This window comes from Sceloporus undulatus, chromosome 1 (assembly GCF_019175285.1).
Source record: "Sceloporus undulatus isolate JIND9_A2432 ecotype Alabama chromosome 1, SceUnd_v1.1, whole genome shotgun sequence".
In the NCBI taxonomy this organism is placed as follows: Eukaryota; Metazoa; Chordata; class Lepidosauria; order Squamata; family Phrynosomatidae; genus Sceloporus; species Sceloporus undulatus.
Genome location: NC_056522.1, coordinates 134,824,410 through 134,842,454, shown reverse-complemented (window position 1 = coordinate 134,842,454; position 18,045 = coordinate 134,824,410). Strand labels below are relative to the sequence as shown.

Sequence of the window (18,045 nt, the reverse complement as noted above, 5' to 3'; positions counted from 1 at the left end):
TCCAGAAACAACATGTTTTCTATCATTAAAATATATCCCCTCCATAGAGTTGCTCCTTCAGCCCAATGGGTACTTCCAAAGAACCAAAGAAGAAACACGAGACTTACCCGTTGCACTAATGCAGGAGGCAGAATAACTTCAGTTTTCTCCCAATATTTTACATTATGTTTAACTACTTTTTCTTCAAATCTACTTTATTCATCCTACATATAATCTTACCAGCAATATCATGCCAAAAATGAAAAGAAAGAAAATAGCTTGTTTTATTATGATTTCTTTTAAATGAAAAACTTGGACCTTCTAGCCAAAAACAAAATAGAGAAAACCTGTTTTTCAGGCCAATACCTTATCAACAAGTATAAGGCTTGAAACGCTTCACAATTACTTGCTTTTCTGGATATGCCACATGAGATTTGTTTATGCAACCAATTGTCCTGAGATAAACCCCTTAACTCATTTCCGTCTCCAATCTGCGTACATAATAAGAGGCCAAAGCAAGCTGGAAGCCAGAAGAGCATCCAGAGACAGATGTTCTTTCCAGCTTGTTGTACAATGTCTGCATAAAATAGGATGTCTACATTATAAAAAAAAAAAAAACCCTTCCAGTACTTAGCCTGAAAAGACCACTTTAAAACACACACACACACACACACACAAAATCTTTGCTGAAACAGTGCAGAGCAGATTGTACTAGACTGGCTAGCTGCTTCATCTATATGCTCTCACAGCCTTCTCTAAAAATGGGAAGCCTCACGCTGAAATTATGAAGTAGTCTCCTTGGCAGTGAAATTGATTCCCTAAAGGTGAGCCACAAATCAAAATTCAATTTGCTCCACCAACATGTATTATATGCCCCTACTAACCATATAAAGAGGGTCATTCAGCACATAAAGTAGAAGTGCCTTCTGCCCTATCTCAGGTCCCTCAAAGTCAGAGATAGCTGCTCTTTCCTCTCTGGTGAGATGATTCAGAACCACATCAGGCCCTAAGGACAAATGTTATTAAATATAGTATGTCACCATTTCCAGAGGATTTTTATTATTATTATTATTTTCTGCACCCTTCTGGTTTGGAGACATGGAAAGCACTGAAGGTGAAACTAGATGAGGTGTCAGCACAAAGGTTTTGCAGGTTCATCAGCAAACTTCTGTAGAAAGGAAGTCAAATCTTCAATTTCCTGAGACAAGGTTTTCTTCAGATGGCTCCTACAGACATTACTTTTGGCACTTCCTTCTAAACTTAACATATAGTGTGCATTTATTTTGCCTTTTGTTAGTTCCTCACAACATTCATAAGTGTCTCAAAATATGTTTAATATTTGCTTGGCACTGAATGCTAACACATGAGGCAAATGAGCTCAGACAAGAGCTGTATGTTTGATATGCCTTCTCTAGCAAGATTCCCAGAAAAATACAAATATGTAGGGAACCAGCATTCAAAGATTCAGAGAAGACTTTTTTGGTATTCACAGAAGTGGAAGTTCCACTATCTGCTAGTTTATTTCCAGTCACAATTCAAAGTTGGTGGTGTCACTAAAGCCCTATACAGGCTATCTGAGGGACAATACCTCCTTTTCAGAGCCCATTAAAGTTCTAAGATCTTCAGGAGAGGTACTGAAGTTTTGGAACGTCTTTTGGTGGGAACAAGGGAGAGGGCCTTCTCATTGGGCTGCTCCCAGACATTGAAATTCCTGCTAGAAGAAAGTTAAAATGGTTTCTGTTAGAGAAAAAGATCTTTGGGATGGTTGATGTCTCTTGTTGCCGGTGGTTTGAACTGGTACCAACTGGAACAGATGCAGTCTTCTCAGCTACTCAGTATCAAAGTAACTTCCACACAGATTTTCACTCAAATGAGGGTTTATTAACTTTGTTGCTATTTACACTTTACAGCAGGCTACTATACATCTATACTCTTTCAGAGTCCAAGCTAGAAGCTTGAATGTGACATCAGTCTTTGTTCTCTCACAAGATCAACTTTCCCACCAAGTGGACACACCTCTTTCCCATGAAGTCACCACACTACACAAAAGCATAACAATAATACATTTGTTGATATTATGTCTCAGCACATGTCCTTGAAGACTTGCTCTTCCAGGCCTAGACTTTCTGGCCTTCAATAGGAACCATTTTAAACTTTAGTTAACCATTGCCACATCTGAACATTTTCCATACAAATTAGAAATATATTTTAACAGTTTCTCCTTCCATTGGCAAATCAAAACATTCTTGTACCACCAGGCTTTTAGAAACTGATGGGATGGGCTTTTAATGGTGTGCTATGCTGTTTTGTGGTTTGTAAACCATCTTCTAATGAATTTTAATGGTTTTAACTTTATAAATAGATTAACTCTCGCTTCTGTAGTATTTATATTAATACTCCTTACAGATGTTTTCATATAGTTTTAATCTGTATTGTTTTGAACGTGGTATAAGCCACCATGGGTACTATTACTGGGAAAAAGGCAGGATGCAAATGAACAAAATAAATAATTAAAAATGGGTCACATGTTCCACATGGGCTATGTAGAAGATGACACCACAGTCCTATCATTTGGATTTGGAAATAGGGGCACCCAGAAAACCTGCTATTAACTCCTGATACTTCTCTCTGTGGTTTTAGGATAGATATGCCACCACCTCATTTGCTCTTCTGGCTTCTTTTTCTTTATATACAGTATTTGTATTTATATATTTCAAATGTAATTGACTCATTTGAGAAAGTCACAACCTAAGTTTGAACTAGGACTGTCATTTTTAAATGACTGAGAAAAACTGCCTTAAAAGGAAATGTTCAGGCAAATAACTGTCAGCAACAGTACTATATAGGTACCCCTGCAAAGAGCGCAATAATACTTACTAATAATTTTTAAATATCTGAGAAAGACTGCCTTAAAAGGAAATATGCAAGCAAATAACTGTCAACAGTGGTACTATAGCCAATCTCTTGCATATTGTACACTCTCTTATGTTTTTGTTTGTGTAATAACTAGGTCTCCATTTCTTTGACAACAAGAGAGTATATTCAGTGGAATCATCAGTTATTAGCTCAGCTCTCCAGACCATATATAAGATGGTTTTAAAGAATGAACAGAGAAAAATAGGCACAATGTCACTCAAACCAAGTTAAGATGGCTAAACTTCATAAATATTTATCTGCAAGTACTAGTGAGTAATACATCTGAAACCCTAGTACCTCTGAATGAACTTATGCTAAATAGAAAGAGGTCCCTCTCCATGTGGAAGAGACTTCCTGCAGAGCTAGATTCAATTCTTTGTGTCTTCAATTTGCTCATTTTATCTGGATTTTTTTTCCATCCAAATCTGTGCTGAGGTGAAGGGGGAAAGGTAACATACAGTACATTAGTCTGCAGAATGGTTTCCTCATCACACTAATATTTGTGATTTCTGTTCTTTACTACATATGATATTCCATGAAGCATTCTATTTCTCTGACAACTATTCAGTGAATAACATTCAAGCAAAAGATGCAGTAGGGTCTTGATAACTTTTGCCCACCCATCCACATTAACTTTCCAAAACACAACCAAATGCTTTCCTATTTATAGTAACTGAATACAGTATTTATAAGCTGAACATGGCTGCAATTAACTCTCCCTCCACTAGCCACTTCATAACTTAAGTTTCCTCTATGTGATTCCATCCTCAAACCTTGCTGCCTCAGAAACTGAAGCAGTGCAACCTGCATGTTATGCCACCATCTGCCAGAAACTATTCAAAGCTCCACCATTACCTGACCTATGTAGAGACCAGGGCTGCTAAATTAAGCAATAACAATAGAGGTTCATGACACTTCTAATGGATTAATCACAAGCCATGGAGCTGATGGCTTCAAGCACTGCTAAAGGCCATTAACTCTAGCTGCTCATTAACGCCCAGAGAAACCACCTTGAACCTCAATTATTAACGCTGGCACAAACACACCAGAGAAATGAGAAAGGAGAAATTATTGGCAGAATAAAAACCAGACACAATTAAGTTGCCTGAATCACAGTAATATTTTCGATCTAACATTCCGCCTTGATCTCATTGAAGAGGTGGGGTATAAATAAATTTATTATGTATTGTTGTTGTTGTTATTGTTGTTATTATTCTATAGCACACTTTAAAACATCCCAGGGCACAAAAATATGCTGATATGCCAAAGACAATTGGTTTGGTTGAAGACATTTACTAATCAAGTGTTGAAAAGGATCTCTATATTGTCCAAGCAGGATGCTATCACTGAGAACAATATCCTTGTCTGAAATTTGGCCTCTAATATCTGAAACTACTCATCTCTTAATGTGGTCAGTGCATTTCTCCGTCAAACACTGGCCCTCCAGATGTAGTTAGAGTATATGGTAACTCCCTTAAGTCTCAGACAGAATGGCGAGCAGTAAAGGACAACAGGACTAGAAGACCACAGGTTTACCCACTTCCGTAATGTATTTAATAAGATCACAAAATGCTTGCTACAACATGTTAAAGACAGTTTCAGGAGACACAAACTGTGAGATCTCATTCTCAATAGCAGCCTCATATTTTCTTTTCTTTCTTTTACTGAAAAGAATACTTTAAATATGAATTACAATTTATGAGATAAACAAATGTCACAAATTACAGTCAGCCCGCCATGTCCACAGATTCAATCATCAATGGCCTGAAAATATCCCCATTTTATATAAGGATGACATTTTACTATACCATTGTATATAACAGGATTTGAGCATCCACTGCAAAACCTTCATACAATGTGCTGCATATGATCAGGCCTCCAGAGTGCATATCTATTTTGAACAAATGCTTTATTCCATATATGACCATGAATGATTTGGGATTGTTTTATCCCAATTCCTTTTGCTTCCCATATTTGGTCACCCTTTTCCACTGGAATTACTGACTGTAACATTTTAAGCATATGAACTAATAATTCAGACTTGAACGTTTCCTCCCAAATTCATAATATTTTTGTTTTAAATAGAGCAACAATTATATTTTATTAATTTCTGAACTTTAAAATTCTGCCCTCTTGTGAATTAGCTCTTCATATACTCTTTAACGCCATAACTTTTTATGTCTTTTTTTTCAATACTCATTATTTTCTTTGATAATTTGTCCTTTTTTAAATTATGTATTTTTAAGAGCTGAGAGTTCACTGATATAAATGCCTCTGGCAATTGCCTTGATGACATCCCATACATTTGCACTGGACATATAAACTGTTTCATTAAGCTCAAAATACTGTATCACCTCTTTCTTAATCTTGTCAACACTGAGTGGGTGTTGAAAAAGAAGGGGATGTAGTCACAAAGCGTATGTATTAGGTTTATCTATTGGAAATTTCATCTGTAAAAATATAGTAGAATAGTCTAAAAAGGTTTGGTGTTTGATACCAGTGCCTATTATAGCCAATGCTAACACTGAGGACATCACAGTACAATCAATTCTAGTATCATGGCATAGAGAGAAGAAAGAATAATCTCTTACTCCTGGATTAGCAAATTTCCAAGGATAAGGGGTCTTTGAAAGCAAGGAAAGTTCTCATTTTTCTTTTTTCTTTTCTGTCCCTTTCTATCTATTTCAGAATCTGCAATCATGTTTAGATCATCCCTAATAATGAGTGAACCCTCCTGGAATTTTTCTAGCTTAATAAGGACACCCCTGAGGAATTCATATTGTCCTGTATTTGAACCGTATATTAAGGTAAAAGTATAACTATGTCCTTCTATTTTCCCTTTAACAAATAAAAAGCACCTCCTGGGGATAGAGTCAATACATCTCTAACGGCAAAAGGGAAAGAAGAGGCAAACAAAATTGCAGAGCCTCTAGACTCTGTTGTTCCTGGGACCAAATATTGTTGATGATACAATTTACCATTAAGTCTGATATACTATCCCTTCTTTTGATATGTTTTAGAAAAACCACCTCAGCCTTATTATTTTGTAGGTAGAGAGCCACCTTTGTTTCAAACCTGTTTGCAAATCCTTCACATTAATAGGTAAGCAAGTTAAATCTCCCATTTATGGGGTGGGCGGGGAGAATGCCTTACCTTCTAGTGTATACTGTGTATGATCTTTTGAAAAACAGTGAATGGTAATTACAGAAGGACTGCATATTATGTGAATTTATATAGCAAGGTTTATTTACAAGCATCAGAAAAAAATATGTTCTCTCTAGTTATTTTCTAGATCCTCCAGCACAGTTCTATGGTTTGCTTCAGCCAGAAGGTGGAAATAGAGTCATGTTGGAGGACAAATTATTTGTTTGTTTGTTTGTTTATATCCCACTCTTTTCCCAGAACTGGGACTCAGAGCGGCTTCACAACATTAAAAACCAATACAATTAAAAACCACAGAAAAAAGTACATTAAAAAGGAATTAAAACAGATAGTTATTAAAAGTATAAAACCCATTTTAAAAAGATAAATTATATACATATAAAAACTGTAACAAATTTTTGAAATGATACAACATCCCAGCCTGTCCTTATAGCAATTCCTTAAACGCCTGTGTGAACAGATAGGTCTTAACCTGCCGACAGAAGGCCATCAAGGAGGGAGCCTTTCTGATCTCCCTGGGCAGGGAGTTCCAGAGCCCAGGGGCAGCCATTGAGAAGGCCCGCTCTCACATCCCCAACAACTGTGCTTGTGATGGTGTTGGGATGGAGAGAAGGGCCTCTCCAGAGGATCTCAGAGTCTGGGCAGGTTCATACAAGGAGATACAGTACAATCTGCCAAATAATGTGGACCTGAGCCATGTAGGGATGGATGGATGGATGGATGGATGGATCTCTCTCTCTCTCTCTCTCTCTCTCTCTCTCTCTCTCAGCACCTTGAATTCTGACCAGAAACAAACTGGCAGCCAATGAAGGTGTTTCAGTAGGGATGTTATGTCGTCTCTGTAATCTGCCCTGTTAGCAGTCAAGCAGCAGCTCTTTGAACAAGTTGAATTTTCTGAACAAAGGCAGCCCCATGTAGACCCCTTACAGTAGTCCAAACAGGATGTAACCAAGGCATGTACTACCGTAGCCAGATCAAGGAACAGGTGCAGCTGGTGCACAAGTTTTGAATATGAAAAAGCACTCCTGGTCACAGCAGAGCCTGGGCCTCCAGGTTCAAAGCTGCGTCAAAGAGTACCCCTAAACTGCGAACCTGTGACTTCAGGGGCAGTATGATCCCATCTATCACAGGATGGATCCCTATTCCCTGATCTGCCTTCCGACTGACCAGGAGCACCTCTGTCTCATCTGGATTAAGTTTCAACTTGTTTGCCTTCATCCAGCCTAGTACTGATGACAGACACTGGTTTAGGACCAGGATAGTTTCCTTGGATTGAAGTTGGAAGGAATACTAGAGTTGAGTGTCATCTGCCTATTCATGACACTGTACCCCAAAACTCTCTCCCAGAGGTTTCATGTATATGTTAAATAGCATAGGGGACAGCACAGAACCCTGAGGGACCCCACAGTCCAATGGCCAGGAGGTCGAGCAGGAGTCCCCCAGGACCACTTTCTGGGTTCGCCCCTCCAGGAAGGAATGGAGCCACTGTAAAACAGTACCTCCAAGCCTCACCCAAGAGAAGCGGTCCAGAAGGATATCATGATCGAGGGTATCGAAAGCCACTTAAAGGTGCAGGAGAACCAACAGGCATATACTCCTCCTGTCTAGTTCCCTGTGTAGGTCATCTACCAAGGCAACAAAGGCTGTACCTGTTCCATATCTAGGCCTGAAACCAGTCTGAAATAGATCTAGATGGTTCATCCAGAAACCCCATAGAAAATGAGGAATCTCTCGGTCCTCCAGTACAACTCTATGGTCAACTTGCTGCGGATGCATACCACAGAACCATGCTGGAGGACCTAGAAAATGCCTAGGGAGAACAATTTGTGATTAAAAAGATGCTATAAGATCTCAACACAATTTGTCATTCATTTCAAGAAAGAGAAATAGCATTCCAGATTATACACGAAAATCCTATTATGCAAAGGGTTCTGAAATGGAGCCTCCAAGTAATACGCGGTCTGCCTGTACAGGAAATTTAAACAACCACAACATAATAAGAGCAACATGTCTTTTTACATTCTGCCAAGAGCAGATCCCACAAGGGGCTTCCTGCTTGCATTGTCTATAAAGACTCACTGCACTGGCAGAAAATTGCAGGGGTAGGATAAATATAAACTGCCATATAGAATCTAAACCTAAATTTGACAGACATGAATAATTTTAAAAACATATAAATTTTGCAATTCAAATTAGGAATTTATGAGCAAATGTGATACATTCTTTTCATGACACCTATATTAAAACTCATTTAGATATGAAGTTTCAAGCATACTGTAAAATAAAGGAAAATTCTGAACAGAATATTATTCAGCAAGAATAGAAACCTGTCGTGGTCACCTCTCGTGCTTTAAGCTTTTAGAAGTGTCTTCAAGTGATCAGCCCTTGGTTTTCGTTGTGCTTTTCCTATTTCTTGTATAAAGCTTGATCCAGTTGCAATTGCCTGTTATTTCTCTCTCAAATAGGTTTCTGGAACATTTTGCAGAAAGGCAGCTGTATCTATTCCAAGTGCTCTGAACATTTCTACAACACCTACAGATGTGCTTGTACAATAGAATTTGCCACCATGTTGAAACATGAGCTGAAATGGAAATCCTCATCTATACCTAATCTATTTGATCTACAGGCCCTGTGAACTAATCTTGCGAAGAAGACTCCATGACAGGTTTGCCTTAGGGCTCAAGAGATCCGATTGCTGAAGATTCCCACCTTTGTCATTTTGAATCTGCTTTGCTGCCATTGTTAGGTCACCTTCTTCATTTGACAGATCAGGGTTAACTGGTCTGTCTTTTGTTCCAAAATAGTAAAATCCTAGTCTTTTGTTCCCCCTTTGTTGGCCTGCATAATGTACCTTTCAATCTGTACATAGAGAGATCTTGTAGCATCTTTAGCACTAACTGAAAGAAAGATCTTGTAGCACCTGTAGCACTAACTGAAAGAAAGAAATTGGCAGCATGAGTTTTCCTAAGCTCATGCTGCCAATTTCTTTCTTTCAGTTAGCCTCAAAGGTGCTACAAGATCTCTCTACATACTGATACTACAGACTAACATGGCTATATCTTTGAATTATTTCGATCCGTAGTTGTAATTGTTTAGCTTCCTAATTGTAGCCTTTATGAATGAATTGCTTTCTCACATTTTCAATCTCACAGTTTGGGAGGCACACCAATATACCTAACAGTGGGTATAGAATGTCTGCATTTCCCCTAAATTGTTACTTTTTTTTTTTTAAGTAAGATGACATTTTAATTACATTTGTGTCAAACTGCATATTGCTTTCCTGGGAACATCAAAATTGTACATTGCTTTTTGAATTGTACATTGTTTTTCCCATCCGTGGGGCAGGGGCTCAGAATCAAAAATGATACAGATGGGAAGGGCTCCCTGTACATAAGAAAACCTAAACCTATTTGGGGGGAAAACCATAGCTCCTCCAATTTTCTATGTATGATCTGGAGTTTTAAAAGTTGTTTTTAGAAAGTAATGCACCAATATTAACTTTAAGAGTATTAAGTTAATGATAGAGTTTTGTTTTTACAAAAAAAAAAACCCACCTCATACTTTAAAAATAGAAAAGTAGCCAAAAGTCTTCTGCAAAAACATTTTAGGAGAAAAATGAAAACATTATCTATTACCCTACCAAAAAAAAAACAAAAACAAAAACCAATGACTAAATGTTACAAGTTGTTATATTACTTCATACAAATACAGTTATATCCTTGATACCCCCAAAAGTAACATATTATTGGTAATGTTATTGCTACTTACATAATAGTTTGGATTTTAAAATGGCAAAAGCACAAATCTCCTTAAAGTAATATTGGACAAAATTCAGCAATAAACAAGGTTACAATGGCATGATGCAATTACTGAAGCACTTTACCCAAACATTTTTGTGAGCTGAAGAAAGGACATTCATCAATGCGATCTAAGATTTCTTTAAGCCATTTTGAAAATGCCACGTCACTGCAAGTATCATTTTTAAAAACCTTGCAGATTTTATTAAATCTGTACAAGAGCAATGTGTACTATCTTTCATTTTTAAAATTTAAGATTCAAGGGAACATTCTGTTTTGTCAGTGAGTTATTTTGGTCCTGAAACTCACTAGGCTCCCTAAGCATAAGAAGACTGCTGCTGCAGGGCATAGCAATAGAAGGCTGAGACACCCAGATTTTGAAAAAGGCACTGCACCACTTATATATCTCCAAATACTATGTGGAGAATTCAGAATTATTTTTTTTAATTAAGCAATCTTATTATTACTTACTTGGGGAGGGGAGGTGTAAGCAAGCTTATCTCACTGCTAGGTGAGAGTTGATGTATAAATATGCTCCCACTTTTACCTCCCTACTAGTGGAACCATGATGAGATGGGATTTGTTATATTGGTTCAGTTGCTATGTATAAAAGGTAATTCTTTGTAGAGGCACTTAAAACTTTGTAACACCCTGGAGAGCCAATGGGGGGGCTTCCACAATTGCACTTTGTACTATTATCTTTCCATGAGCCTACATGCTCGTTGTTGATGTTGTTGTGTGCCTTCAGGTAGTTTCCAACTTATGGCAACCCTGGGTGACCCTATTGTGGGGTTTTCTTGGCAAGTTTCTTTACAGGAGGTTTGCCATTGCCATCCTCTGAGGCTGAGATTGAGTGATTTGCCCAAAGTCACCCAGGGTTTACGTGGCCAAGCCAGTATTCAAACCCTGGTCTCCAGAATCATAGTCCAGTGCTCAGACCATGACACCACATTGGCTCAGTCAGACATAACATAACCACCCTTTTCTTTCTTCCATCATTGTTTCTTGAGTAAACCACTCACTCTCCTCCATCAATGAAACTGGTGTGGATTTCAGTAGGCGTTTCAAGATGTAAAACTTTTTAACAAACCTTCATTCTGCATATAGTCATTAACAATTATTAGATCATTGCAATAAATTTGCAGTGGAGCCCACAATTTCATATAATTACGTATGTGTATGCATGTGTAAGTCAAGTTACCTGTTGACTTATGGTGACCCCATGAATTTCAGATGTTTTTCTTAGGCAAGAAAGACTCAGAGATGGTTTTGCCAATTCCTTCCTCTGAAATGTAACTAACCGCCTATTCATTGTCTCCCATCCAAGATCAGACAGGGACCTGGTGCCATTAGGGGATTTAGGTCAGTTGCCAATTATTATATATAGGACATTGTTTAATATCCTCTTCTTCCTTAATCTGATCGAGTATTATTTTTAAAATATATATTTTAAAAGAACCAATCATGAGGCCACTTACCCTGTGATGTTTGATTTCCACTTCCACCTCATTAAAAACACAACAATATGCCATGGTCAAACTATCAATTGTTTATTGTTGTTGCTTCATTCAAGTCATTTATGACTTAGGGAGCCCCCTAGGTGAACCTATCACAGGGTTTTCTGGAGCTGAGAGTGTATAACTTGCCCAAAGTCACCCAGTGGGTTTTCATGGCTGCAGCAAGAATCAAATTCTCATCTCCAGAGTCCTAGTCCAATGCGCAAATCACTACACCACACCGGCTCTCAAACTATCAAATACATAGGCTAATTAAAATAGTTAAGTGGCCCAAGATACAGTAGCATCCCTTCTGCCATTCCCCCCTGCACTCCTAATGCACCACACAGGTATGAGAACAGCAATCCTAGGGCACAATTCTTATGACCCCAATAAAATTGATGGTAACACTCCACTTCACTACTAGCACCTATCAGCAATCCTTCTCTTTCTCTAGCCACAGGTAGCTTTATCAAGTTGACAACAGACCTTGTGTGTGGGTAATGCACTGGAGATGCAGTACTCTTGAAATGGCACTGGAGTCAAGGGGGGCATGTCATACAATCATCAGGATTTTTCTAGGCCAATTTTCCCAGGAATGCAACATGTATAGATTGTCCCACATCCCTGTTTCTTACCCCAAGAGATATATCTCAAAGAAATCAATCAGTGAACTGCCAAGTGATAGGATGGATAAGCCTGAGCATGTCCCCACTTTTAATAAAACTCAGTGTACTAGAAAAGTGAGCAAACCTAAATACCTAAATGCACCAGATCCCATCTGATCTTGGAAGCTAAGCAGGGTCAACCCTGGTTAATGCAGATAAAGGAGACCACAACTGAAATACCAAGTGCTGTAGCCTATGGGCCCGTATAGACAGGCCAAAATAAAGCTGCTTCAGGTCACTTTGGAGGTATGCTTTTTATATGACGCATGCGTCCTAAGAGGCCAGAAGCCATGCCAAAGCCACGCTCCAGTCCTAAGGACTGGAGTGCAGCTTTGGTACAGCTTCTGGCCTCTTAAGATGTGTGTGTCATTTAAACAGCATACCTCCAAAGTGATCTGAAGCAGCTTAATTTTGGCCTGTCTGTATGGGCCCTATATTTCAGAGGACGGAACTGGCAAAATCTCCTCTGAATATGCCTTGCCTTGCTCATCCCATTATTTCCCATTAACATGGACGGGATATTATATTTGCATGCTTGTTGCTCATCAAACTCCTGCTCACTCTCACAATACAATTTCTTAGGTAGAACTTCATTACTGAACACTGTTCCAAGCTCATGCCTGATATGTCTATTTTGAAATGGCACTACATTTAAAAATTCAATTTGGCAAGGAAAAATCATTATCCTTCTGAAAGCTCTAGAAACATTTCCGATTCTATTTTGATACAGCTTTTATACAAACTTACCTGATTATCATATTTCAGAGACTGAGTTCCAACCAGAAACCGTATTGCATCTGTTTCTGCGGTCTGGGGTGTTAAAGCTCTTGCCTGCATGGAAAAGAGCAGGAGGAAAATAAAAATACAATCATATCCAACACATTTTGGCATTCTGAATTGTGCAGGACATCAGTTACCAAGTTCAATGTTTTTGACATTCAATCCATTTACATTTTGATTTTTTTTAAAGTGAGTTTTTTGTTGGGTGGATTTATCCAATGATGTCTTTACTCTTTCTCTACTTTTCAAGAACATATTAGGTAAACAGGTGTGATTTGCTTCAGAGGTAAGAGGCCCCTCTAAAATAAATTATAGAATAGAAATTTCATAGGTAGAAAGTATGTACTGAATCTAACAGCAACTGCACTAATGTGCAAGGTAGACCCCACAATAAAGGACCAAATCAGCATGCACCTCTGTTCAAGTTACTGAATGTGTGCATTTTATATTTTATATTATATTTGTTCCATACAAAAGCCTTTCTATACAGAAATATGTTTTACATTTGGGTTTTTTTTTAAGGCAACATAATAGGATCCAAAGTAAATTAATCACACTAAGGACTTACTAAATCAATGTAAAAACTTCATATCACCTAACACATGAATATGGGATGCTGTTGCTGTGTGCCTTCGTTTCTGATTTATGGAAGGTGAATGTGTGACATGTTTTTGCCTTCTTCTGAGGCTGAGTGTGTGATTTGGCCAAAGTAACTCAGTGGTTTCCACGGCAGGGAAGAGATAGGAACTCCAGACTCCAGAATCATAGTTCAGAGCTCAAATCACTACACCATATTTGCTCTCTATGGGATGGTGTCTTATACTAAAGTCAGACCACTAGTCCAAGTCACTCAATACTCAACTACATTCACTGGCAGCTATTCTCTAGAATTTCAGACAGGAACTTTTCTTAGCCTAACTCTGGAAAGTGGGAGTGCCAGGGACTGAATCTAAAACGATCTGACTGTAAGGAATGTGTTCATACACTAAGGGCCCATACAGACAGGCCAAAATAAAGCTGCTTCGTGTCACTTTGGAGGTATGCTGTTAAAATGATACATGCACCCTAACAATACGGAAGCTGCACCAAAGCTGCACTCCAGTGCTTAGGAATGGAGTGTGGCTTTGGCGTGACCTCCGGACTCTTAGGACCCATGCATCATTTAAATAGCATATCCAAAGAGACCCAAAGCAGCTTTATTTTGGTAGTCTGTAACAGGCCTAAGTTACCCCAATGTTCCTTCTTTCTTTCCTAGAGAAAGAAAGAAAGCACTCCCAACTACCAAACGAGACACAGGTGTGTGTGAATAGGCATACATGAATGCAAAAATAAAACTGTAGTTTTATAGGACTTTGAAGATCTTATATATAGTCATCAATTATAAACTGTAATGGAAAGAAAATCATAAAACATTTCCACAAAAGTTCAGATGCTTTGTTTGGATTAGTTGTGAACATTCACTATGGAATGTGTATACACTATGAATCATTGGCATATTTCTAAAGATAAGAAAGCTCTTAGAATTTTTTTTTGTTTAAAACTGACTTCTGCATAACATAACTAATTACTCTTATTACCAGAAGATAAAACTCTGGTAGGTCCAGGGGCCAAATATGTGCCTCATAACACTCTCCAAAGGCTGCAAAGGCTGCCAAATAAAAAAGGTAGTGTTTACTTCTGGTTTTGAAAAAAACTGTATTTACTGCCGAACAGTGCAAGGAACATGCATCCTATTTAAAAAGTGAGTTGCCACTCTTAGAGGGATCCAGGTAAGGTACTTCATCCCTTCTTTGGCCAAAAAAGGGACAGTCAAGTAATTTGGAAGGTCTGCCTAGCTAGTGTGCCCTGAAAAGGAAGCCCTGCCAGAAGGAGATTACAATAATCTAATTGCGAGACCACCAGGGCATGGACCAGGGTCTTTGACAGTAGGGGCTGAGAGAAATGGATGGATTTAGCAATATTGTAGAGAAAGAATCTACAGGCCTTAGCTGTGGCCTGGATCTGGGGGATACACAACAGAGAAGAATCAAAAATGAAACCAAGGAACGTTACAGACCGCCCCTTTGGGGCGGCCTGTAGGCGCACCTTTCCCCGGTGTATCAGGGCCTCAGTGGCTAGAACGGCAGCCGCTGAGGCCCCGATCCGCTGCTTTCCGGGCCGCAGGGAAGCAGCAAAAGGCTGCTTCCCTGCAGCCTGGAAAGGAGTGTCCTTGGGGCTTCAAGCCCCAAGGACACCCCGCGGCGGTGGGGAGGAGGAGAAAGGGGCCGCTTGGCCCCTTTCTCCCTTGCGTTGCTGGGCGCAGCCATCTGAAGGCTGCGCCCAGCGACGCAAACCAGCAACGCAAACCAGGAAGGAGCTCCGAAACGGAGCTCCTTCCTGCTCCGCGCAAAGGGCGCAGTAAGCGCCCTCGCGCAGAGCGATGACGTCACGTCCGCGCCACCCCATATAGAGGCAGCACGGTCGTGACGTCGTCATGGTGGCCCCCATGTGGAAGAGGCACTGCCATTTTGTACGGACTCAGTCCGTACTAGGGTTAACCTAACCTAACCCTAGTACATACTGAGTCTGTACTTAAAGGCCCGTTTGTAACGGGCCCAAGACTGCAGGCTTCCTGGTCCAGTCGAATAGAGATGTGGTCAAGAGAAACAGAAAAGGAGTATTGAAGAGTAGACTTAGGTGGAAAAGACAAGAAGCTCTGTTTTGGACATACAGTGGTACCCCGGGATACGAATGCGCCGGGTTACGAATTTTTCGGGATACGAAAAAATCCCATAGGGATTTATTGCTTCGGCTTACGAAGGTTTCTTCGGGTTACGAAAAAACCGCGGCGCTATTTTCCGCCACCGGAGGGCAGCAGAGAGCTATTTTTCCATTAGCGCCTATGGGAATTCGGCTTACGAAGGTATTTCGGGTTACGAAATTAACCGCGGAACGAATTAATTTCGTAACCCGGGGTACCACTGTATTGAGCTTCAAGTGTCGATGCCGCATCCACTGAGAGACAGCTGTAAGACAAGATGAAACTTGCTGTTCAAGACCCGGAGAAAGGTCAGGGGTGAAAAGATATAGCTGAATGTCACTGGCATACAAATGATAGGAAAAGCCAAAAGAACTATGAGTTTTCCTAGGGACAATGTGTAGAGAGAAAACAAAAGGAGACCCAAAACAGAGCCCTGAGGAACTCCAACAGATAAGGGAACAGAGGACGGGGTCCGACCACCCGTGATCACTACGAAAGATCTATCTGACAAATAAGATCTAAACCAGTCAAGAACAGAGTCCGAGAACCCAAGGTGAGAAAGTATGTCAGCTACAAGACAGTGATCAATGGTGTCAAAGGCCGCAGACAAATCAAGCAGAATGAGAACAGAGTAAAGGCCATTCGCCTTGGCCCGTAAAAGATCATCTGAGATCTTAGTGAGAACCGTCTCTGTAGAATGCCGTGGGCGGAAATAGGACTGAAAAGGATCGAGAATATAGTTGGCTTCAAGAAACTCAAGACAGCGAGAGTAAATGACTCATTCCAAAACCTTAGAAAGAAAAGGAAGAAGAGAAATCAGACGACAGCTAGACAAAGAAGAGGGGTCAAGAGAAGTTTTTTTCAGAATGGGGGGAAACTAAAGCATGTTTGAAGACTGTAGGGAAAGAACCAGTAGAGTGAGATTAAAGATATAGAGAAGCAAGGGAAGAAAAGAGGGAGCTACAGAAATTAGAAGACGAGAAGGAATTGGATCAAGAGAATAAGTTGCAGGTTTGGAAAAGTTCAGCAGTGTAGAGAGTTCATCCAAAGAAACAGGAGGAAACATCGAAATTATTTTAGGTGAGAGCGATAGAAGATTAGTAGTAGAAGAAAAATCGGGAGGGACTGTCTCAGAGCGAATAGTGGTAATCTTTGAGATTAAATAGTTAGCAAAATCATTAGGAGAGAATGATGAAGAGACAAGGAGGAGAACAAACACTGGAGCAGCCTCTCATTGGTGCAAATCAATGGTTTATAATAATTCTGTTTTGCCATGGACAGGGCTCATGAAAACGAAGACAGAACAAATTTGTAATGAATAAAATTAGCCCACTCCCTGGACTTTTTCCAAAGGCGTTCGGTTGCTCGAGAGCAGAACCAGAGAAACCTAACACTGGGGGTAAGCCAGGGCTGAGGTCTAGTCACAGAGAAAGACGTGTGTACCAAGACAGGGGCAAAACTGTCAAGAGTTGAAGAAAGAGTGGAGTTAAATAAAGACATTTCTGAATCAGCAGTGTCCCCAAGATTTAGAGAAGAGAAAGATGAATCCAAGGTCTGATTGAGATGGTTAGAGTTAACAGACTGAAGATCACGAAAATAGCGTTGAACAGTATGACGAGGAGGTAGAGTATAAGTAAGAGTAAAAGAGATTAAATGATTATCAAATAATGGAAAGTCAAATGCCGTGTAGTCAGAAATGACACACTTTGCAGCAAAAACTAGGTCAAGACAGTGACCGAGAGCATGAGTTAAAGAGTTGGAATGTGGTTGAAGGCCAAAAGAAGCTAAGAGAGAGCTAAAGCAAGACGTACCATACCTTAACTCTTATTTTTTTAAAAATGAAACATCCCTTTCTCTGAGTAGAGTGGTGAAAGGCAAAAACTTAGGGCCCGAACAAACAGGCCAAAATAAAGCTGCTTCAGGTCACTTTGGAAGTGTGCTGTTTAATTGATACATGGGTCCTAAGGACTGGAGTGCAGCTTTGGCACAGTTTCTGGCCTCTTAAGATGCGTGTGTCAGTTAAACAGCATACCTCCAAAGTGACCCAAAGCAGCTTTATTTTGGCCTGTCTGTTCAGGGCCTTAGTCTGTCCTAGGAAAAACTAAAAGAAGCACTGACACCACCACTCCACTCTTTCCACTGTTGCACCATTTCTGGCCTTTTTGAATGTCTAGATGGGAAAGCAGTGGTGGTGGCAGCTCTTTGGCACTTCCCCTCACAGGCATGCCAAGAGTCACACTGGAGATTGGTACTTTTTTAAAGCTCCTCCGGGACAGTCTAAAGTCTTGCCTTCAGCCACTCTACTCAGAGAAAGGGATTCCAATTATGTTATTCCAGCAATGAGGAATCAGGCTTTAAGGATTTTAATAAGCCATTTGTGTATGTTTGTTGGCTTTTATCACATTAAAGTTAGAGGCTGTAATCACTGCTAACGTAGTCACCATTTCATTTGCTTTGCCTTTTCATTATTTTTGATATAACAATAATAATACTAAGTATAATATGTA

General features: G+C 39.7%; 1 protein-coding gene across 1 annotated transcript in view; it reads right to left on the bottom strand.

The window, feature by feature from the left end:
* The window catches only part of EIPR1 (EARP complex and GARP complex interacting protein 1), a 91,282-nt gene that overhangs the window by 67,632 nt on the left and 5,605 nt on the right, over window positions 1–18,045 (bottom strand). The window contains exon 2 of the mRNA XM_042467083.1: window positions 12,766–12,849. Coding sequence (XP_042323017.1) covers window positions 12,766–12,849 — 84 coding nt within the window. The remainder of the gene's footprint in view (window positions 1–12,765; window positions 12,850–18,045) is intronic.